We start from the raw sequence: 21,994 nt of genomic DNA on the forward strand, positions 1-21,994 counted from the left end.
TACATATGCTACATCATACCTTTGTTCCTGCAATGTATGCTGGAGTCCTCTGAGCGGTTGCCATGGAATCATACACATTAGGATACTCCACATAACTAGTAGACACATAGGGACGATGACCCATCAGTGGCTGTTGTGAGGCTTCATACAGTATTTGCTCCCTATACAAATTATACAAATATGTGAACAAGTAAAGCAGGAAAAGTTATGGCAAAGCTAAAGAAGACACACAAACTCAATAGATGGCTTTTCCTCCCCTTAAAATATGCACCTTTCCTGTCTCATGAGCCCAGGTACGAATCCTTTGGCTGCTAAATAAGTTTCTTTGTCCAAATCATCAATATTTTTAACGCCTTTATCTTTCTTCATCATTTTCTTGTCTTCTTTGTGAAACATCTTCTGGAGTTGTCTCTCTTGTTGTGACTGAATTGTCACCTGGCAACCATAGGTTGGCTGCTTAGGGACAGCCTTTGTCACTCTATGCCCCATCTTGCCTTTCCTCTGTCCACCACTGTGGTCTGAAATCAAAAAAATCATGAAGTGCTTAATATTAGTATAGCGGCGTAGCCCCAAAAATTGGCAATATTGTGCACTTTTTCATAAAGCCTTGAAACTATCCACATAAATAGTACTCCTCAATACATGAACTTTTAGGTATAGTGCCATGGCTGATTTGACCTTTGGTGACCTCTATGGCCATTTTTGTACAGAAAATTGATCATTTTTGTCTGTAACTTCCTGAGGCAGTAATTAACTTGTTAAAACATGGTACCAACAAAAGATCTTGCTGATAGAAACAACTTGGTTTTCACTGTAGGTGATTTCATTACAAAGTTATGATCATTTTTATTAGCTACAAAATTTGATATATTTACCTGCCCTCGAGGTGTGAATTACCTGTGGGCAGATAAGTATGCATAAATTTATCAAATTTTGCAGATAATAAAAATGATCATAACTTTGTAATGAAATCACCTATTGACTTCAAATAAAAACCAAGTTGTTTCTATCAGCAAGATCTTTTGTTTGGTACCATGTTTTAACAAGTTAATTACTGCCTCAGGGAGTTAAAGACAAAAATGATCAATTTTCTGTACGAAGATGGCCGTAAAGGTCACCAAAGGTCAAATCAGCCATGGCACTATATCTTAAAATGCATGTATTGAGGAGTACTATTTATGTGGAAAGTTTCATGGCTTTATGAAAAAGTGCACGATTTTTTGGTTGTACCGCTATACTATATTGGTAGTCGCTCACTTTGGGTACCAGTTTCATTATCATCCATAAATGATACTACTATTGCTGTTCGACTTTTTAGTAGCTGTTGTACCAAATCCAGTCTATCAAATCCAATGATCTCTGCCAGCTAAATGTGCGATGCAATGCAAATGAACACAATCCATAATTGTACAAAAGACATATATTATAGCTATGCTGTAGTGGAATCTGTAATGTGGACACTTAGGACATCATTAGCACATAAGTTGATGGGATACCCTGGGGTTAATGGGGAAGGGAGGGTACAGGCTGTGCCCTCCCTGGGTTAGCTATTACCTGCCTCCCCCAGGTAAAGTCTTGAGAAATGGAAAGGTTTAATTTATCCCAAAGTTGTATAATTGAATGGTCAATATTCAATGGCATCACAGTAAAAATTCACCAAAATTGAGTATATTTACACCTAAATTTTCCTGGGGGAGCATGCACGCCCCCCCAGACCTCTAGAATCCGAAGCAGCTTATTTTGCCCCACCCCACCTTAATATTCTGGGTTGAGCCCTGATATCTTAATAAGCAGGACATTATTTAGCAAGGTGTCCATCCACATCATTCCACTGTAATATGACAGCTCATGTACAAGTAATTGTCCATGTACACATACTGTACAATAAAACTAGAGTAAATTATGCACACAACTACAAAATCATACATAAATACAGTATATCATATTATACACAGATACATCATCACCTCATTTTGGAGAGAGTTGTCATCTCTTTCAGACAGCAACATCTGTAACACTTGATCAACAATCAGTTCTCCAACCATCTCCAGTAACTGTGGTACATCTGTACCAACTGCAGCTCCTTGCTGCTTATTCTTCCACTGATCAGCCCCACCTCCAAAATCATCATCCACTCTCCCATTCATCATATCAATCAGAAAATTATCCACAGAAAACTCTGTATCATCATCACCATCTTCACTTAAGCTGTCCCCAAATGATTCACCGTCATTCTCTTTTCCACTCATTGAAGTAACTGTCGGATTTTTGAAGTGAATGTTGAGGCCAAATTCTTTTCCCAGTGTGCTTTGTTCCTCTATAGCTGATGACTGTGGTGTAGTATCCAATGGTGGTGATAGTGTCATTAGTTGTTTGACTGTGGCATGAGCCTTGGTGGCAGCAGAGGCAGGGAATGGGCCAAGTGTTGCCCGTAACTTCTTAGCTTCCTCTCTCGTTACACCAGAGCTGTCCTTGAACAGGTCAAACAAGAACACTGCTGTAGTCTCCATAGCCTCTTGTGTAGCATCATCACCAACTATGAAATGATGTCAAAAGTAGCAAGGGGTTACAGACACAGACACACCAACTATGTTTACATTACCTAGGCTTTTGGCTGCTTCCACTAAGTCATGTAACTTTCCATTTACCTACAAGAAACGCAAGACTCATGGTTAAAAAAAAAATAGCCCATCATTCAACAGATCAAAGTATCTTTCACAAATACAAATACCGGTTACCAACGCACCTTGCTGCAGTCAGACTTACTACATCGACCAAGAAGTTGCTTTGTGAGCGTCTTCCAATCCTGTTGATCTCCACCGTGTAAACGTTTCCTTTTCTTAGCCAACAAAGCCTTCCTAGTAGGCTCGTCTTCATTATTACCAAACTCCTGGCTTACATCACCAAAAGCCCTCAATGCTCCAGTTAATCTTGGAAGCTCCTTGGCGGGTTCCGCCATTCTCTTGTTGCGCAACTTACGCCAGGTCTATTGAAATGAAACCCACAATCAAATAAGCTATTGTTCCATCTAACGCGCAACATAACAGCAAGAGATGTTCCGGTTTCGAAGATTTGATAGAGTAAGATATTTAAGATGCTGGTGGGATTAAGACTTAATAATCATCTTCAAATATTAAGGCGTCCATTGGTGCTAGCTAGAACCATTCTCAGGCGGACTTATGCAAATAACAATAGGCTCGAAGACTCACTTGAGGAATCAGGCGTATTCATAATTCATCCAGACTTCAGAAATATACCCAAGAGAATACGAGTTCCGTCTGAGTTGGCTATTGGCGAAGCCAGAGGCTTAGTAGAGGCAATAAGCAGTTGGCATGTGATGGGTGAACACATCGAGTCTCTGAGACGTCCCCACTCCAAGTATTTGTTCGGGGAAGCAAAGCTATCAGAGTTAACCTGGTTGGTTAAAAACAAGAAAGCTGAGAATGTATTTATTAATGTTCCTAGCATCTCACCCTTGCAACAACATGAGTTCGAGAAGAAGTTTGGTGCCACTGTGTATGACCGATTTATGGTGATCTTGAAGATATTTCAGGAACGAGCTCGCACCAATGAAGCCAAACTTCAGGTAGAACTAGCAGAGATCCCGTACCTCAAAGCTCGTCTTAATGATGAAAATTTGGTACATACTTCAGCTAGCCAGCTAAGGGGGACTGGAGAAACACCACTGCAAGTCCAGAGAAGAGTTTTAATGGAACGCGAGACGAAACTCAAACAACAGCTCCAACACATTAAAGACAAACGGAAAGTAACACGAGTCAACCGCAAGAAGAAAGAAATCCCGGTTGTTGCCGCAGTTGGTTACACCAATGCAGGGAAGACAACATTAATCAAACAGCTTACAAAAGAGCAATCAATGCAGCCCAAAGACCAGCTGTTTGCTACATTGGATAGTACCATCCATACTGGAAAATTACCTTGCAACATGAAGGTATTGTTTTTAGACACTATTGGATTTATATCAGACCTACCTCATGAACTGGTGGAGTCATTTTCAACCACACTTGAAGATGTATTGTTAGCAGTAAGGGCACTGGAGTAATTTTTGATCATATCATACAATGTTACAGGACGTGTTGATCCACGTTCGTGATGTCAGTCACCCATTGACTGATCTACATAAACAAGATGTGATTAAAGTGCTGACCGGACTAAACCCTTCTCCGTCACTGATAGAGAATATGTTAGAGGTACATAACAAGATAGACCTTGTGTGAGTGACACTTGTGATATATCTGACTGTTATATTAGAGTATTTGATGTGTATTTCTGGAAGTCATTTTACAATATACCCAATAGGTAAATTATCAGTAATAATCAAAGCTGACCAGTTCTTAGTAATATTGCTCATACTTTTAGCAATGCATGCACACCCCAGGAAGGTTACAAATGTTCCGTGTGTTTAGGGTAGTCATGTCTACCTTCATTTTCCAATGTATAGGGACACTTTGACAGCAGAAGACACTATACTGCCTTCTAAAGTACCACCCACCAATGAAATTTCATCACCCAGCACTAATGAAACTGATGGTATACCAATCTCGGCCACACAGGGTAGTGGTATTGATGCACTCTGGAATGAGATAGAGGAGACAGTTCTCAAAGCTACTGGACGTCAACACATCAAATTTAATGTGCCCTCAGATGGACCACAATTAGGGTATGTCTTAATTATAATCAGTATGTGGAACTGATGTTTTCTACACAGCTGGCTACATCAGAATTCTACTGTGACAGCCGTTGAAACAACCAATGAGAACACATTACAAGTAACAACAGTTATTTCACAGACAAGTCTTGCAAAATACAAAGCTAAATTTCATACAAAACAAAACACTTGAAAACATCATCATATACAATAAAATTTGCAATTCAAATAGTCTCTAAAGTCAAATCAGTTCGTTTGGGTGGAGTGAACATACTAATATCCATGCGGAGGGTTGGTGCAAAGTTGTTAGCAGATGCTATTACTTGTCTAATTTCTTCATTTGACTTCTTTATGTTGCTCTCAGCACGTTTCACTTGTGCATTAACTTTCTAATGAGGAAAAGATTTTATAAAAATAGAATATGCATCATAATGGAGTAAGTAGGATTCTGTTTGCACTTTACTGTACTTGTTATATTGTAACAATACAATGTCACATATACCCCTGCAGAAGGACAAATTATAAAGTAATAACACAAAAGGTTGTGGTTTTTGACGTACAAGAGCCAATTGTTGGCACTCCGGATCCCTTGTGCATGCAAAACTCAGAACAGCCCTAATGAAATACCTGTGGTATTTGTCTGTTAAAACACACGAGTTTAAAATGCTAAGAAACTATGTTTGGCGATTTGCTATAAAATTGCAGTTGGTGAAAATTTAATTTGGCAAAACGCTCACAGAAAAATTGGTGGTGCACCATTGCACGTGAGGTTGCACATGGTGTAAGCTGACAGAAGGATGAAGCATGCATGCTGAATCCTATGGGTTCAGTCACTGCATGCACCGGGTTGGTTTCATGATTGAAACCAGGTTGGGTCATCCCGGTCTGACTCGATTTAAAGGTCCTGCTACAGCCTAGTTTCTTTCATGGGCCACACCTAGTAATCAGGTTCTGTATACGTAGAGCCTCAACTCATTTATCAATGGCTGTGCATGAATCCATATCTGTTGCAAAGCTAATGTGGAGCCACGCCCACTAATCAAGTACGAGTTCTAGTCTTAGCGAGCCATACCCATGCTTTGCATATCACGCTAAGGTGTGCTTAAGTAGTATTCATGAAGCCGCGCTTGATTTATTAAAACCTACTTCAACAACTGCTTGAACAACTGCTATCAAAAACACAAGGTATGAAAATAATATTGACAAATTTTAAATTTGGTGACAATTTGCCAAATTTAGTTTACTGCCAAATTTTTGTTATTATACGGTACATCTTTAAGTATACAAAGAAAGGCAAAGCTGGACATAAATGGCAGGGCAAATTTGCAACATAACTATATATATATACATATATTTTGCCCTTCTATAGGGGTATATGGACATTCTCCTCATTATTATGAACTCTTAGTTTTAAACTGTCAGACAATTAAACACTTTGTGGAAAGTGCAAAACAACACACAAATCATTCAATGGCACAAGTGTCCACATGCAGCAAGCATGGCTACAAATTGCATACTTGCCAACAGACTTAGCACACATACAACAGGATATTGCAGGACTTTTTAAAGCTGAAATATTATATATTATCCATTTGTGCTCCAAACACACACACACACAACACACAATTACCTCTATGACACCTTGAGCAGTAGCCAAGTTATCGTTTATGTGTGTCATGTTCTTGATGGTGGCTCGATAAATTGTGTTCACTCGTGATACTATTGCCTCGTGTAAACTGATATTACTCTCACCTAAATACACATCAAATACCATGAAATACATTTGTACTGTAGTGCCTACTTACGTAATTTCTTATGCAATGACCTATCGGATAAAATACCATGTAAAATACAACCATGCTAATTTCTTCAACTGGCTCACGTTTGATCAACAGGATCAGGAGAAGGAGAATGTATTTTTGACGACGTAAACGAAGACGGGACTCCGGTTTCTTCCGTATTATCTTCCTCATCTGTTTCAGATTCTTCGCCTTCTATAACCTCACCCCGAGGGATCCTATCCATTCGCACATCTTTGCTGGGGCTGCCTAAATTCAGCTGATCTAATGTAGATGTGTCAATTTCTTCTTCGGACTCTGGATCCTCTCCCAGGACGACAGACATGTTGGATTCAAAAATTTATACGAATGTGGGTTCAAAAGTTTTAAATATAATTAGTGAATTACAGAATTCTTTCACGTGTTGAACTTTAGGTACTGTGGTTGCACAAGAAAGCGAAACTTTGCTTAGTCATTGTAACTTTTCTGACTTGATTGTTGTGTCTAGTTTTACCGGAGTGTTAAGCGATCATGCCGAAGAACAAGGGTAGGTTGATTGTACTGAGGGACCCTGTTTAAACCAAATCTCGCTGTGTAGGAAAAGGAGGGAAAAATCGTAGAAGAGGAAAGAACGAAAACGAGAACGACAAAAGGGAGCTTGTTTTCAAAGATGATGGCCAAGGTATTTTGCTACTTCTATAAGCCATAAGCGATTCAAATTTATTTATAAACAACAGAGTACGCTCAAGTTGTTAAGATGCTAGGAAATGGCCGATTAGAGGCATACTGTTTTGACGGTGCAAACAGGCTATGCCACATACGAGGAAAACTAAGAAAAAAGGTAATGTATACACCCTGTATTTTTTTTGAATAAGGAAGTTTTTGTTTAATATCTATGCATGTTTTTTGTGTACTAACTCTTGGAAATTTGACTCTTAGTGTTGTTATTTGACCTCAAGGTTTGGATCAATCAAGGTGATATTATTTTGATTGGGTTACGGGACTATCAAGACTCAAAGGCTGATGTTATCCTACGTTACAACCCTGATGAAGCCAGGAACCTAAAGTCATACGGGGAACTACCTGAAACAGGTATGACAATTGTAGTGTTGTGAGTTTTGTTTTGAGAAGTATGTCAATGTCTGGTATTGATCAAGAAGAATATGTGATAGAGTATACATTTTACTAGTCAGTACATAAATTTGTCAACCTTGAACTGTTAGCTACTTGAGTAAGCACTATCAACATTATTTAGTACATATATAGTACTGTACACCTGTTTGGGTATATATATATAGCAAGGTATAGTTTCCTGTTATCAGTAATGGATGATTGCCCCCGTGCAGTTGGGTTATAGCATGTTATGAAAAATGGAATATTTGTAATGCTAAAAATGTGTATCATTGTTTTGTGTGGTGTGTGAGCTTCCGTTGATTTCTTCACTCTGTGTATTCAATATGTTGAATTTCCACTGTGTAAGGCTGAGTGATCCTTTTCTGTTTCATGTCAAAAACTTAATAAAAGAATGTAATTGGTTAATTATGTTGATTAACATTCTAACCCATTGGACTTTGATTTTTGGCTTTGAGCTTATTTTCAAGGTAGGGTGTTATTGCTATGTCATAGATGGTCAGTCATGTTTTGATCAACACCTACACATTGCACAAGTATTCTGATGTGTAGACATGCTGAAAAGCTGCAATGTATATATATGCCATAGTCCCTAGGATACGTATAAACAGTAGACACAGGGGGAAATCTCAGGATTTTACTGATATTTATATACTTTTCATGCTTTACCTTGTACTAGTTAACTGTGCAGGTCATGAGTGCAAGTGCAAACTATTCTCTATATCAGAGCACTTATCAGTTAGAAATTACTTTGAAATACACAACTCCAACTGCACGGGTGGTGTTTATCCCACAATTATTCAACTTGTTAAAGGGTAATGGAGGTCTTGTGTGCTTGTGTTAAAGAGGGATAGTAATAACTGTATTGTCTTGAACTATGGCCCCGGGAATTTTATTTCTTTCAAGGAACTGCTACTAAATGAGACAGGCATTTATATACGTGATCAGCATTTATGAATCAACTTCTTAACTCAATATTGTGCTCTCCTTGATATCTTCCTCAGCATATTTCACAGGTTGACCCAGCATTTGCTTTGAGTGTGTACTGAAATGGTGCATTTAATTGCATTGACAGAGAATTGTATAAATGGTTTCCCACATGTGATGGTGACTTGCATGGTACAATAATAAAATCTACAAATTTTATGAAGTATGTAAATGTCAGTAAAGTCCCAAGAAAAAGCTTGAAATCCACAGTAAAAAATACATCTGATCAGCCAGTACTCAATAATTCACTTGAAGACATAATAACTGACATACAAAATTACTGAATGTTTGTCATCAATATACAGCTACATATTGTCTTATTTTACCCTTGTATAATGAATCAAGTGTTTTGCTCAGAGTTTATTTATTAAGGCGTTACAACACAAGTGCTGAAGGTCTGTAGGCCACCTGGTCCTACAGGCCTGTTTAAAGATGTTATATGTGTTTGAAAAGGAGAAAAAAAAATCCATGACTGGACCTAGGCAGCCTCAATCCTGCAGCCATCCGATTTATGCTCGAATGATAAGTTATCAGATCCAATAATACTACTGTACTATATATTGTGATAATAAAATATTAGTCCTGTATGTTGCGTCTAAACCATACTAACAGCTAAAAAGGTACTTGTGATATTTAGAGGTTAATCAAGAACTATTATGTTCAATAATTATGTTGTATACTAAAATTTCTACCGTATGGATAATCTGGTGTTGATGTTACCACTCACAGCTAAGATCAATGAGACAAGTACATTTGGTCCCACCGACGATGACATCACATTTGATTATGATGGTGTTGATTATGATGATGAAGATGAAGAAGACATTGTTGATGCTGTACGTTACGATATCTACTATATGTGGGACCTTGTGTAGCTGGACCTTGTGTAGCTGAACCTGTATACATGCAACATACAACTGTGATGCTCTCACCTTCGTTAATAGTTCATGTCCCCTAATAGTAGAACTGCAGAGAAGCGCATGTCATTTGCAGCTCTTTATGTAAATATTCCAATGCATAGAGGTGTTTTTTTTACTACTGTAGGTATTAGAGCTCGGCGGTATTGAAATTTGAATACACGGTATTAGTAACAGGAAAATATCACGGTATATTGGTATATAGTTAGCTTGGTATTGTAACTATTGCATCATTTCTTGGGCCTAGTATGAAGCAGTATGCATCCCAAAAACCTAAAAATATATAGTTCAGTACAAGAAAGCATGTGTTGTAATGTGACAACCTTAAGTTTTTGTTCAGGGTGTGTCTGCTAAACCATCAACAAATTGGATAATTAAACACCAAAGGCTGGGTTTAAAGCAATCCTATACTGGCATTCATTGATATACTGGTATTTCGATATATCGGTTATCAAACGCTGTCACGGTATGATAATCGGTTATGATATTTTGTTATGATATTTTATCATGATAAACGGTATTACCGATATATCGCAGAGCACTAGTAGGTATATGAAACTTAAATCTATGTCTCAGTGTGCACACAAATATATATATATATATATATTTATTTTTTAACTCTTTTTTTTCTTCCAGGTTTGACCGCACTTCAAGTAACAATGAATATTTTTCTTTTTTCATTTTATCATTTTGTGTAATGGCATGTATGTAATAATATTGTGTGCTGTTGTACATACTAACTTGTTTACCAATTAACAATTTTGGAATGTATACATCCTTACAAGCGAGAAGCGTGTATTGACTACGTGGTTGAATTGGGGATTCACCTTGAAATGGCGGGCTTTATTTAGAATTCTTGTTTGGATATTTGCACAGCAGCTGTGTCTAGTAAGACGTTAACAGGATACTAGCGAGGAGTTATGAGTTCACAGAAAGGTGGTCTTTTGCCTATAAGGCTTGACAGTCGCAGCTCAAGGCTGGCACCAACTCAGGTGGAGCGCGATACTTCTTGGTCATCGTGGTTGAGATTATCCAGCGTTTCATCACGCCTTTGTAAAGCTCAAATATTAGCGTTCGTAGCTGTAATATATCTACTAGTTGTATTTCTAATGTTCAATCAGCTATTGTTTCAACAAAGCAAGAACAGAGTTACTGTGGAAGAAAGGAATTCAGTGGGTAAATTGAGACTGGTGGAATCCTCCAAGGACACAGTTGAAGATACCTCTCAAGGCACTGCAGAAGCCAACAATAGTATGGAAATGGTTAATCAGAGTAATGTCAGCAAACCTGCAGCTATTGATGGAGATGCAAACAGTTTAGCTGATGATGGTATTACTGCAGGGTTTAAAACTTCGCCAGATGATGGTATTGTAGTTAATGACAGTGAAAGCAGTCACTTAGCTGTTGAACAGGTACGGTTTCTTTATAATGCAAATGTTGAGTCATTTGGTCCTCCCAATTATTGTGTACACATATTTTATTATCCATGGTATGGTTCACCTGAACACGATGGACAATACCTTCATTGGAATCACAGATATTTGCCTCACTGGCATCAAGCTATTACAGACCGCTTTCCCAAAGGAAGGCACAATCCACCAGATGATATTGGTGCATCGTTTTATCCTCAATTGGGCTGCTATAGTTCCAGGGATCATCGTGTAATCCAGCTACATATGAAGATGTTACGTCAAGCTGGGGTTGGAGTTATGGCAGTGTCCTGGTTCCCACCAAGTCAAAGTGATGATGAAGGTAGACCCCTTGATGAAGTCCTGCCTTTAATACTTGATCTGGCCACCACCTATGCTATGAAAATTATCTTACACATGGAACCATATAAAAACCGGTCTGCCCAGTCTGTGTTAAGTGATATACAGTACATGCACAAACGATATGGTAGTCATCCGTCACTGTACAAAACAACAGCACGACCAGATAGCCCTAAATCACTGCCACTTATATACATTTATGATTCATACCAAATCTCACCTTTGAGCTGGGCCGAAGTATTTACTTCCAGTGGTTCTTCAACAATACGAGGCACAGAAGATGATGTAATTGCAATAGGCTTGTTAACAACAGAAGTCACAAAGTCTGAAATCCTACGAAGTGGCTTTGATGGATTTTACACATACTTTGCTATTGATAAATTCACATATGGCTCCACTTCAAATAACTGGTATGGCCTATCAATTTTCGCCAAGCAACATAATCTCCTTTTCATCCCAAGTGTGGGCCCTGGTTATGACGATACAAAAGTACGTCCCTGGAATAGTCGCAACACAATTGAAAGAGTCAATGGAAGATATTATGGTGAAAAAATGATAGATGGAATTAATTGCCAAACCAGATTTTTATCCATCACGTCTTTTAATGAGTGGCACGAAGGTACACAGATTGAACCAGCCATACCAGAAATAAACTCAGGTATAAAATATCGTGACTACAGGCCTCATAGACCAGACTACTACCTTGACCAAACAAGAAAACTATTAGAAGGTTTCACATGTACTGCAACATGAATTGTATATTTTGTATGTCACACACACAGATACGCTATGTAAAATTATTTATATAAATATAAAATATATATTTACATATTTGGAAGAATACACTGTAGTGGTATTACAGCAGTGGGTCCCAGTGACTGAAGGTTTGCTATACTGACATTGGGACAAATGTATTCTAACAGGCCACTAGTAGCATCACTGCTGTCATCTTGAGCATTGACAGATATGGTGTGGCCATTGCCTGTAAAAAGTTCAAACAATCTTAGTTCACAGTACAAGAACAGTCTTGTCTGCCAAGCACTACAGCTGCCCAAGTTTGGCAATTTACAATAGTATTCATAGCTGTACAAAGGTGGTCCCCCTTCCAAACCTTTCTTCGATTCAATAAATTTGAAGCCAGCTTGTTTTTCAAACTCTTCATAGTTTGTAGTTTTCAGGACATCCAAGTGTCTTGTGTAGTCTTGCACAGCCAGTGGGTAGTGCTTCTCAATCATCTTCTGAATGCCACTCCAAGTAGCTGGGTAGACATCAAATGTGTCCTTTGATTCTTCGCATAGTTTGAACAGGACAAGGTAGCACTGTGACTTCTTCTGCTCCAAAATCTATTAACAAGAACACACAATGTGATATACTCACTACACAGTGAGTAAAGTAACTTAGGTAAGAAATGGACTCATAGGCAGATCTAGGAGAGACTGCTAGTGGGGGCTAAGGGGGGAAAGAAGTTATAGGATAAATCTATCAATAGGAGAATGGAACTTTAGTACACAAGTTATATTTATTCACATAACTTTGTCTGGTATAGCTGGATGAATGAAGAGCATACACTTTCTAAGACTCTAGTTGAATATCTTCTGAGAAATTAGGTCTCCTAGGTTTGAATTTTGGAGTATTTTCATAGCTATTAATGAAGCTAACAAAATGCATGCTTTGCAAAGCATATAAAATTGGTTAGATGATGACAAAGCAAGTGTACTAAACATATTTATGCAACAGGAACATGCTAAATACTCTAACAGAGCATTCAGCAAATGCAAACAAGCGTTAGTGTTGAGATGGCTCATGTGCCTTATGCATTACAGTTCCTACTCTGTATCTTCGGACTAGAGCTTTAAAGTTGGCTATAAATTTCCTAATGATTGTTCAATTTCAACACTACACGGACTGTGTCACCATAGGTCATATAGTATTGTATGAGAAATCATGGTACAAGTGTGACTTGACAGACAGTGCTAGGCGTGGTGGTAAAGGTGTTCCGTGTAGCCCAGAAAGTGTGATGTCACTGTAAACAATGGGCATATAATATGTACATCAATTATTTATGTAAACAACCTCTTAAAATATTGCCAATGATGGCTTAGCAATGAAAACTGCCATTAATGCTCACATGCATTCCGGATTAACATATTAGTAGACCTAAAAGTGAAGTATAGCTCAATAGAGGCATTAGGAAGCTATATTAGCTACAGTTATGGCTGCAAATTGAACTTGCAACCTATATAAGTACCTTGTAACGTATGTACTCAGGTATCATGCCAAGCTCAATCAAAGAATCATATGTTGTTTTACGCAGAATAACCGACGTGATAGCATCTTCTCCAAATACGAACACCGTTTTTCTGTCATTTGCGTTGGCCAAGCTCTGAGGGGCTTCCTTCTCAAGACATATTCTTCCGTATACATTTCTACTATCCAATAAAGCAGGATCTTTAGAATGTCCATAACGTTGTATCTCTTGTACCAGCTTGTTGAAGGCTTCATCTAAGCTCGCGACCAACGGTTCAGCCATATCGCATACCACAACTACAACATTTAAATTACAATAAAACTTTCGATTGTGGGAGCTGCAAAGGCTATTATGGCGAGTAGAGATATGGGAGATATGTCATCGACTACAAAGTTCTGGAAACTGGTAGACACTATGAAGCAAATACATGCTACAACAGGAAATGTGGAAGCAGCTGATGTGGCTTACAAGCATCTTCTTCCATTGGGGCACATCTATGGTAGAGTCACGACACATGCAAACGACAGTCCTCACCAGGGGCCAGAAAATTTGGCCGAAGGTCATGGACGTAAGACAGTGTTCCTCTTTGGAAATGATGCCGTTGAAGCAACTATTTTGGAGTGCAACACGTTTGATACTTTAATAGAGTTAGGCTTAACGAAAGAGATGATTACTAGAGAGGTATGTGTAGCTAGCTGCCTCAGTTAAGTATGATTTTTTTTTTACAGGTGAAGGAACAAAATAATTCATTTTGGTTGATTTTATTCCAACTGCCTGATGGCTACTCAAATGCAACAGCTTATAGTGAGCTGCGACAATTTATTGGACTACATCCTGCAACTTGGGAGGGTGTGCTAGACCTAGTGCGATTGTGTTACCCTATTGCTGCCACTGACATGGAACAGTATCTCAATGTGTTACAAAGTACTCCTTTTGAGGAGTTTGAAAAAGAGGCTGGCTTTCATTTCATTGATACCCACCATAACAACACATCAGCTGGTCCCCCTGTTTATACGTATGATCATTACTGTACCCTGCCCACACCACGGAAAGCATGGCAGACCCGCTTGTTCCTGTATTGTGAATTACATCTTTTTGAACTCTATACTGGAGATGGTAGAACACAGAGCAAAGGAGTATCATTCCGCCACAAGGAGTATTTGTCTCTTGATGTGTCATTAGAAACATTGAGGAAACAAGGAATTCCTTGTGAAGCTGTGAAATTGACTGTCACTGTTCCAGACTAATAATGGTTCAAATATTACTCACTGTTGTACTATTGGGAAGATTTTTAATATGTGTGGAGATGCCAAACAAATTACACTGGCTGATACATGTCTTGAACTGCATACATATTCAAACAGCTAGGTAGTAGTAACAAGGTGTCTTCTAGCCAAAGATGTAGCTAATGTTTTTGTGGTCTTGTGATTATGGCTCTGGATCTTGCGTGTTATGTGTCAACTTGCTGATATAAATTTTCTAAATACTTTAATAGAGCATTCACTACTGAATTAGCTCACATTATGGTAATGCCTTATATTATTTCTATTGCAGAATCCATGAAGTTAATGCCTACCTTGTTTTATGGTCTGGTATAGTGTACCTGTTTGATCACTGCATGGTTTGGTAACAATTTAGGGCTGATGAGGATAAATTATTATAATAATAACAACACAATACAGGTAGGGTTTACACATAAGAAACATGAAGGAAGTTTGTACCTTCCCACAAAAATATTGACCAGAAATCAGCCTCACAATATCATTGGCAGTACTGATTAAGAGTTCAAAAGTACCTTCAGTGTGACCTGACAGACTTCATTACCTTTTTGTGCTGCTGTGTCCCATTTACTTTTGCTAACAGTGCAAGTGTTGATTTGCAGTAGTGTACCAATGGCTTCATGTTGAAATCGTCTGTAACTTCCGATTGCCTAAAATCGATCCATGATTGGAGCAATCTACCCACTGAGACTATTAGATCCACATCTCTGCAAGTACTAGGACTATATTAAGTGTTCTAAAACAGTTTGGATCTTGTCACTTATCGTCAGTGTTGGTAAGAAGGCCAGAAACATGCACTGTCGTTATATCTGTAGTTAGGCTTGACATAACGAGCACATATTGCATCTATAAATACACACTTATATGCCACAGGATGTCAGTGGTCCATTAGCGTACTACTGTTTATGTGCCTCCACTATCTGTATAATTATAATCCTTCTGTAGGTATACACACTTTGGAGTGAATCTTTCCAAAACTAAGATACCATTTACACATTATTGCTTAGGTAATAATAACTATTGCTTTCATGTAAGTACAAAATCTGGTATACTGTATGTAGCTATTTTTGCAATAAAACTAGGCAGCTACTTTATCCAGTCATTGCCATAATCCATGATAGAAATGTAATCAGGTGATTGTTCTATTAGAGAGTAATGACTGTTTTATTAAACTATCACCAAAATTTCAAAAGCTAGTTTCTTCATTGTGTACAATTTTTTATCAGCATGCATGTAAAGTGCATGTTACGCCTTTGTTACATAAATAATTACTAATTCCCAGTCTGTTACTGGTTCCTAAAAATTCTGAGGGGGCAAGGAGAATAGGAAAAGAGGGATTGGAGCTAGGGATGCAAAGCCCTTCTCTTCCCCCTCAAATCCACCCGTGGTACTAATAAACACAGTTATAATACTGTCATTAAAACTATTAGTAGACCTACATACGATATCATAGTAGTAGCTAATTTACTAAAGTTAAGTTCACATCGTAATCTTAATATCTCCCTCTAATTCACACTCTGAAAATATTACACACAGCGTACATTTATTTAGTCACACTAAGAGAGAACTACAAAAGAAAAGTTACTAAAATAGGTATCAAGTACAAATCAAAGTCTACAATATACCACACTGGTATCATGCACATGGTACAATACATTTACAAAGAAATATAAGTACACATATCAGTTGTGGTAGTGGAATACATACCATATAGTAAGATTCAATTAATGTGGAATCAATTTTAGTTTTACTCCATGCTTGGGAGAAGTCAACATTCCACTATAATCAATCTCAATATTGGTACATTTGCTAAATCAAGCCTGTACTTTCTCAAGACCGAAACTAATTGTATCCAATAAACCTAATCTTTTTCCTAGACATAATCTGGGTCCAGCACCAAAGCTCAGAAAGCCATTTGTACTATTAACAACAATGTTTGGGCCAAATCTTTCTGGGTCAAATGCATCTGGATTAGACCAATAATATTAAAGTTTATACGATGTATAGGAACATAAATAAAAGCACCTTTTAGTACTACCAGATTATCATTTACAGTACATGAATTGACGCAGTGGCGCTGAAGATTTTTCATAGGAAAATAATGTCGCAGTGCTTCCAACACAACCATTTCAAGGTAAAGAATATTTTCAACTGCTTCGTATAAACTTGCACCAGAATTCTCATAAAAATATTTATCAACTTCATCCAAAACTTTCTCTTCAACTTTGTAGTTAGTTGCTAAACAATGATAACAAGTCAGACTAATAGCATACCTAGTGGTTTCATTGCCAGCAAACAAGAAACTCCTTGCATAGGCATCAACCTCTAGCTTATTAAATGCCACATCATCTTGCTTGCTCCATCATACATAAAGTCTATCATTCCTTGAAGCACATTTGCTCTTTTAGTTTTATTCATACACCTCTCATCAACCATCATTTTCCTCACATAATACCAACTTTGCCCAAGTAGTGATCCCTTTAGTAATGCTCGAAGCACCAAGATAGTTCAACAATATTGTAGACATACCTATCAATCCCCATTTTAAATTCTTACCTCCCAACATGCCAAGACACTCTGATAATCGTTTACCCTCATTTGATTGACTGTCCAAATCACGCCCAAAAGCTATCGTCAATATAGCCTCCATTACAAAAATCACCAAACAACTTGTAAACATCTATCGTGTCATTATCATGAAGAAGCTCGTTCAGTGTTTTCATCATTCTTGTACTGTAACAGCAAACATCCACCAGTAGACCCATTTGCATCATTGGGTGCATCATTGGTTGTACACCTATCAGGTTTTGACGAAGCTTGATGTGTTTGTAGTACCTATGGTGCTCATCACCCATACCAATTTTTAGCCTCATACACCATATAGTTTCTGATTTATGGCCACAAATATTTTGAATATTTCATGAAAAATTTGAGTTACACAATCAACTGTAGCTCACCACTGTGTTAATATTTTAAAATAAAATTTTCAGCGATTAGAGACTGTTAATTGATCTTTCAAGTAATTCACAAACTATGGTATATCAATTTAAGTAATGTTCAAAAAGGATCCATTAAAAACCTTAATCCTTAATATTTCAAAAAGTGCTGCTTCAAATTCTTTGAATTTTTAGTAAATAACAATTAGGCTGTGGTCTATTGTTGGTAAAATTTTTGTGGTGGGGCCACAATGGGTTCAAGAATTGTAATTAAATATGTTGTGGTATGTAGTGAAATTTTGTAGTCTATTATTGCTATGTGGGAGTGTACACCTCTAATAGCCACTCCTGATAATGCCATGCCAACTTTGTCTTACACAATGAAGGTGTCCAAGTGCAGTGCAACCTGTATTAGTGACCACCTGTATTGAAAGACCACCTTTGTGCTGCAATTTATTTAGTTGTATAGTTTTCAAATGCAGTCAGCTTATATAGCTTGTAAAGGCAGTACAATGACCAGCTAATGAAACCACGTCAGTTGTTCAATTGAGTATGTAGCAACATACCTGCTGCTTACTTTGGGTATTGTAACAATGAAGATTATTTCAGACAACAGGGATGCTGCTTTCAACTCTACACATTCAATCCCTGGTGCACTCTTTTGTGTCAATCTCAGATAGCAGAAATAAATTTTAATCATAGTCTGATGTTTCCAGGAAAGAGAGAGTTGCTCTACGAAGAATAAAGCTTCACCAGAATTGATTACTGGGTTTGTCACTTGTTTACATGAAGAGAATCAGAGATTAGCTTATGTGCTTGAAGTTTGCAGTGACACTAAGGAAGTGAAGCTGAAATTTCTGTATCTACACTGTCCATCAAACTCGTTCAAGTGCCCAGAGCCCCAGAATATCCACACTATACCAATGGATGACATTCTAACTCTCATAGACCCAAGGACAAGAAGTGGTTGTGTGTACTCTGACAAAAAAGAAATGGCTTTTGCTACCAAACAGCATCACACTGTATCACCACAATAACAAACTTGTATTACATGCCTTTGTCACAACTTTTATATATATATATATACACACGTTTAACTTGCAGTTGAATCAAAGAGTCTTGTGTGTCTGCAAACCTAAATCAGCAGAATTGGCTTCAAGGTATGCAATACCGCATGGGATATATCTACTAAAATACTGCAAACACTGCTAGCTACCTATCTCATAATTCCATAGAGACCCCAAGCTGAAACTTTTAATTGCAACTAATAGGTGAATGTCAGACAAGTATCACAAAATTCTAATCAGCACTTTTTGGTAGAGCAAAAGTCAAAGATTAGGAGACATGGTTAACTCTATCTCTTGAACACATTGTGACCCCACCACAAAAATTTTACCAACAGTAGATCATAACCTTATTAAAATATTCAAAGAATTGGAAGCAGCACTTTTTGAAATACAGCTGTATTAAGGATTAAAATTTTTAATGGAGCCTCTTTAAACCTTAATTAAATTGATATCCATGGATTACTTGAAAGATCAATTAACAGTCTTTAAATCGCTGAAATTTTTATTTTAAAATATTAACACAGTGGTGAGCTACAGTTGATTTTATAACCCAAGACAGATCAATTTTTCATGAAATATTCAAAATATTTGTGGTCATAAATCAGAAACTATGTAATGTATGAGGCTAAAAAATTGGTATGGGTGATGAGCACCACAAACACACCAAGTTTCATCAAAATCTGAGAGGTGACCCTACAATTCCTCAGTGATTTGACATGGAATGACCCGTAAGCAAGAGTACATAATACTCTTGCCGTAATTAGGCATAATAATCAAGCTCAAAAGTGCCTTCAGATCTAAGTGCAGAGGACCCGAGTGGGACTTGAATTTCCTTTGTTCTGCTTTGCATCCCATTTCTTTTTGATGACAATGCAAGTTGTTAATATGCAGTAGTGGATCAATGGCTTCATGTTGAATCACCCGTAATTCAAACTTTTAATAGGGTCCAATTGCCCAAAAGCTATCCGTTATTGGAGCAATTTACCCACTGAGACTATTAGAACCACATCTCTGCAAGCACTAGGACTATATAAACAGTGTTGTAAAACAGTTTTGATCTTGGTCTTGTCACATATCATTAGTATTTCAGAAAAGGCCACTGTATTCTGCTAACATAAATGGAACGCCCCTGTTATATCTGTAGTCAGACTTGAGTGTACTACTATTAATGTACCTCAATTATCTGTACACAATCCTTCTGTACATATACACACTTTGAAGTGAATCTCCCTTGAACTATGATACCATTTACATTTTATTGCTTAGGTAGACCTACATATGATATCTTAGTAGTAGCTAATTTAAGTCATCAATAAGCTTATAACTCCCACTAATTCATACTCCGAAAGTGTTACACACAATACACATTTATATAGTCACAATGAGAGAACTATAAAAGATTAAAAGTTACTAAAATAAGTATCAAGTACAAATCAAAGTCTACAACACCACACTAGTATCATACGCATGGTACAATAAAGTTATAAGAAATATAATAAGTACACATATCAGTCATGGTAGTGGAATACATACCATAGTCAGATTCAGTTAACGTGGAATTAATCTTAGTTTTACTCCATGTTTGGGAGAAATTGATATTCCATCATAATCAAACTCAATATTGGTATCGTTTGCTAAATCAAGCCTGTACTTTCTCAACATTGAAACTAAGCCCATTTTTATATTGAATAAACCCAATCTTTTTCCTAGACATAATCTGGGTCCAGTACCAAAGCTCAGAAAGCCTTTCGTATTATTAAATTATTTGGGTCAAATCTTTCTGGGTCAAATGCATCTGGATTAGACCAATAATCTGGATTAAAGTTTATATGATGTATAGGAACAGAAACAAGAGTACCTTTTGGTATTACCAGATTATTATTTACGGCGCATGGATCAACACACAGGCGGTGAAGATTTTTTGCAGGAAAATAGTATCGCAGTGCTTCCAACACAACCATTTCAAGGTAAGGAATATTTTTAACAGCTTCATATAAACTTGTATCAGAATTCTCAGAAAAATATTTATCAATTTCATCAAAAGCTTTCTCTTGAACTTTGTGGTTAGTTGCTAAACAATAACAAGTCAGACTAATAGCATACCTAGTGGTTTCATTGCCCGCAAACAAGAAAACCATTGCATTGGCATCAACCTCTAGCTTACTAAATGCCACATCATCTTTGCTCGCTTCATCATCCATCAAGTCTATCATTCCTTGAAGCACATCTGCTCTTTTAGTTTTATTCATACACCTCTCATCAACCATCATTACAGCTACTTTCCTCACGTAATACCAACTTTGCCCAAGTGGTGATCTCCTTAGTAATGCTCGAAGCACCCAGATTGTCCAACGAGCATGTGATAATATTGTAGACACGCCTATCCTTCCCCATTTGGAATTCTTAGCTCCCAGCATACCAAGACATTCTGATAATCGTTTACCCTCATCTGATTGACTGTCCAAATCACGCCCAAAAGCTATCGTCAATATAGCCTCCATTGCATAATCACCAAACAACTTGTAAGCATCTATCGTATCATTATCATGAAGAAGCTCGTCCAGTCTTTTCGTCATTCTTGTACAGCAAAAAACATCCACCAGTGGACCCATTTGCATCACCTTCTTGCTAGAGAACAAAGGTGACAACATTCTGTGCATCCTCTTCCATTCACGAGTTGCAAGAGCAACTGATTTCGCTTGTTCTTCACGAAAGACAATAGGTTCATTAGTTCTCTCAAGAAAGTGACCAGCTTTGTTTACAAAAACTGAATGGACAATATCAACATCTTGGGTGAAAATCACTGGTTGAATACCGATAAAATACAAATATGTTGGTCCATGTTTCGTACATTCCATCCATCCTTTGTCAACTATGGGACGAGAGTTTCCAAAAAAATAGTTCAGGTGTAGGACCAGGCAAGCCAATACAACGTTTCAATACGAAGTAAGGTTCGTAATAATGTCGATACCATAGCCATAGAATTCCCAAACAACCAATTGCAACAACAACAAAAAGTAGCGCAATCCAATGGCGGATCCAGGATGGGGCATTTGGGGCAAATCCCCCCCCCCCCCCCCCCCCCCCACTGACCTTGTATAGAGGAGCCAGCCATACTTTTAGAAAATACTAAGGCCAAGATCAACTTATGAAAATATGCATATTTTACTACAAATCCACCTGAAATCAAAGCGAACCAAGGTCAAACTATCTCT

The 21,994-nt window shown here is 37.6% G+C and overlaps 8 protein-coding genes across 9 annotated transcripts in view; 4 read left to right on the plus strand and 4 right to left on the minus strand.

The window, feature by feature from the left end:
- The window catches only part of LOC136258643 (activating signal cointegrator 1 complex subunit 3-like), a 42,261-nt gene extending 39,234 nt beyond the window's left edge, over positions 1–3,027 (minus strand). Inside the window, exons 1-6 of the mRNA XM_066051981.1 lie at positions 2,747–3,027; positions 2,603–2,648; positions 1,968–2,536; positions 1,258–1,366; positions 272–518; positions 20–161 (exon numbers count right to left, since the gene is read on the minus strand). Of these exons, the coding sequence (XP_065908053.1) occupies positions 20–161; positions 272–518; positions 1,258–1,366; positions 1,968–2,536; positions 2,603–2,648; positions 2,747–2,959 (1,326 nt within the window). The 5' untranslated portion in view covers positions 2,960–3,027. The remainder of the gene's footprint in view (positions 1–19; positions 162–271; positions 519–1,257; positions 1,367–1,967; positions 2,537–2,602; positions 2,649–2,746) is intronic.
- On the plus strand, positions 3,008–4,895 carry LOC136258644 (putative GTP-binding protein 6). Of its 2 annotated transcripts, XM_066051984.1 has the most exons (5): positions 3,008–3,417; positions 3,466–4,042; positions 4,089–4,231; positions 4,460–4,678; positions 4,727–4,895. In XM_066051984.1, the coding sequence occupies exons 1-5, from the start codon at positions 3,095–3,097 to the stop codon at positions 4,857–4,859; spliced, it is 1,395 nt and encodes a 464-aa protein (XP_065908056.1). In that variant the 5' UTR covers positions 3,008–3,094; the 3' UTR covers positions 4,860–4,895. The 2 variants fall into 2 exon arrangements, with proteins under 2 accessions (XP_065908056.1, XP_065908055.1); XM_066051983.1 differs by having other exon boundaries at positions 3,008–4,042.
- On the minus strand, positions 4,782–6,823 carry LOC136258645 (uncharacterized). Its single transcript, XM_066051985.1, has 4 exons — positions 6,549–6,823; positions 6,472–6,491; positions 6,297–6,418; positions 4,782–5,055 (listed from the first exon to the last, which is right to left on the minus strand). Exons 1-4 carry the CDS (start codon positions 6,788–6,790, stop codon positions 4,891–4,893), a joined length of 549 nt encoding a protein of 182 aa, XP_065908057.1. The 5' UTR covers positions 6,791–6,823; the 3' UTR covers positions 4,782–4,890.
- An 8-nt stretch (positions 6,824–6,831) lies between these two features.
- LOC136258646 (eukaryotic translation initiation factor 1A-like) lies at positions 6,832–10,250 on the plus strand. Its single transcript, XM_066051986.1, has 6 exons — positions 6,832–6,991; positions 7,043–7,126; positions 7,182–7,285; positions 7,404–7,536; positions 9,292–9,398; positions 10,116–10,250. Exons 1-6 carry the CDS (start codon positions 6,976–6,978, stop codon positions 10,119–10,121), a joined length of 450 nt encoding a protein of 149 aa, XP_065908058.1. The 5' UTR covers positions 6,832–6,975; the 3' UTR covers positions 10,122–10,250.
- A 62-nt stretch (positions 10,251–10,312) lies between these two features.
- Positions 10,313–12,075, plus strand: LOC136258647 (glycoprotein endo-alpha-1,2-mannosidase-like). The gene has a single exon (XM_066051987.1). It carries the CDS (start codon positions 10,400–10,402, stop codon positions 11,999–12,001), a length of 1,602 nt encoding a protein of 533 aa, XP_065908059.1. The 5' UTR covers positions 10,313–10,399; the 3' UTR covers positions 12,002–12,075.
- Positions 11,980–13,812, minus strand: LOC136258649 (uncharacterized). Its single transcript, XM_066051989.1, has 2 exons — positions 13,497–13,812; positions 11,980–12,591 (listed from the first exon to the last, which is right to left on the minus strand). The coding sequence occupies exons 1-2, from the start codon at positions 13,776–13,778 to the stop codon at positions 12,073–12,075; spliced, it is 801 nt and encodes a 266-aa protein (XP_065908061.1). The 5' UTR covers positions 13,779–13,812; the 3' UTR covers positions 11,980–12,072.
- Positions 13,813–13,823: 11 nt separating this feature from the next.
- Positions 13,824–14,845, plus strand: LOC136258648 (uncharacterized). The gene is made up of 2 exons (XM_066051988.1): positions 13,824–14,177; positions 14,225–14,845. Exons 1-2 carry the CDS (start codon positions 13,848–13,850, stop codon positions 14,741–14,743), a joined length of 849 nt encoding a protein of 282 aa, XP_065908060.1. The 5' UTR covers positions 13,824–13,847; the 3' UTR covers positions 14,744–14,845.
- A 5,536-nt stretch (positions 14,846–20,381) lies between these two features.
- LOC136258651 (cytochrome P450 3A21-like) lies at positions 20,382–21,840 on the minus strand. The gene has a single exon (XM_066051991.1). It carries the CDS (start codon positions 21,635–21,637, stop codon positions 20,516–20,518), a length of 1,122 nt encoding a protein of 373 aa, XP_065908063.1. The 5' UTR covers positions 21,638–21,840; the 3' UTR covers positions 20,382–20,515.
- Positions 21,841–21,994: the final 154 nt, after the last annotated feature.

The sequence above is a fragment of the Dysidea avara genome, chromosome 6 (genome assembly GCF_963678975.1).
Source record: "Dysidea avara chromosome 6, odDysAvar1.4, whole genome shotgun sequence".
Lineage (NCBI taxonomy): Eukaryota > Metazoa > Porifera > Demospongiae > Dictyoceratida > Dysideidae > Dysidea > Dysidea avara.

Coding starts and splice junctions, on each gene's coding strand:
- LOC136258644 (XM_066051983.1), top strand. CDS start 3,095: ATGCTGGTGGGATTAAGACTTAATAATCATCTTCAAATATTAAGGCGT. Junction 4,043..4,088: donor TTGAAGATGTATTGTTAGCA/GTAAGGGCACTG, acceptor ACAATGTTACAG/GACGTGTTGATCCACGTTCG. Junction 4,679..4,726: donor TCAGATGGACCACAATTAGG/GTATGTCTTAAT, acceptor TTTTCTACACAG/CTGGCTACATCAGAATTCTA.
- LOC136258645 (XM_066051985.1), bottom strand. CDS start 6,790: ATGTCTGTCGTCCTGGGAGAGGATCCAGAGTCCGAAGAAGAAATTGAC. Junction 6,492..6,548: donor CCTGATCCTGTTGATCAAAC/GTGAGCCAGTTG, acceptor TTTATCCGATAG/GTCATTGCATAAGAAATTAC. Junction 5,056..6,296: donor CTGCTCAAGGTGTCATAGAG/GTAATTGTGTGT, acceptor TTTCCTCATTAG/AAAGTTAATGCACAAGTGAA.
- LOC136258646 (XM_066051986.1), top strand. Junction 7,286..7,403: donor GAGGAAAACTAAGAAAAAAG/GTAATGTATACA, acceptor TTTGACCTCAAG/GTTTGGATCAATCAAGGTGA. Junction 7,537..9,291: donor CGGGGAACTACCTGAAACAG/GTATGACAATTG, acceptor TACCACTCACAG/CTAAGATCAATGAGACAAGT.
- LOC136258647 (XM_066051987.1), top strand. CDS start 10,400: ATGAGTTCACAGAAAGGTGGTCTTTTGCCTATAAGGCTTGACAGTCGC.
- LOC136258649 (XM_066051989.1), bottom strand. CDS start 13,778: ATGGCTGAACCGTTGGTCGCGAGCTTAGATGAAGCCTTCAACAAGCTG. Junction 12,592..13,496: donor CTGAGTACATACGTTACAAG/GTACTTATATAG, acceptor TCTTGTTAATAG/ATTTTGGAGCAGAAGAAGTC.
- LOC136258648 (XM_066051988.1), top strand. CDS start 13,848: ATGGCGAGTAGAGATATGGGAGATATGTCATCGACTACAAAGTTCTGG. Junction 14,178..14,224: donor AAGAGATGATTACTAGAGAG/GTATGTGTAGCT, acceptor TTTTTTTTACAG/GTGAAGGAACAAAATAATTC.
- LOC136258651 (XM_066051991.1), bottom strand. CDS start 21,637: ATGGAATGTACGAAACATGGACCAACATATTTGTATTTTATCGGTATT.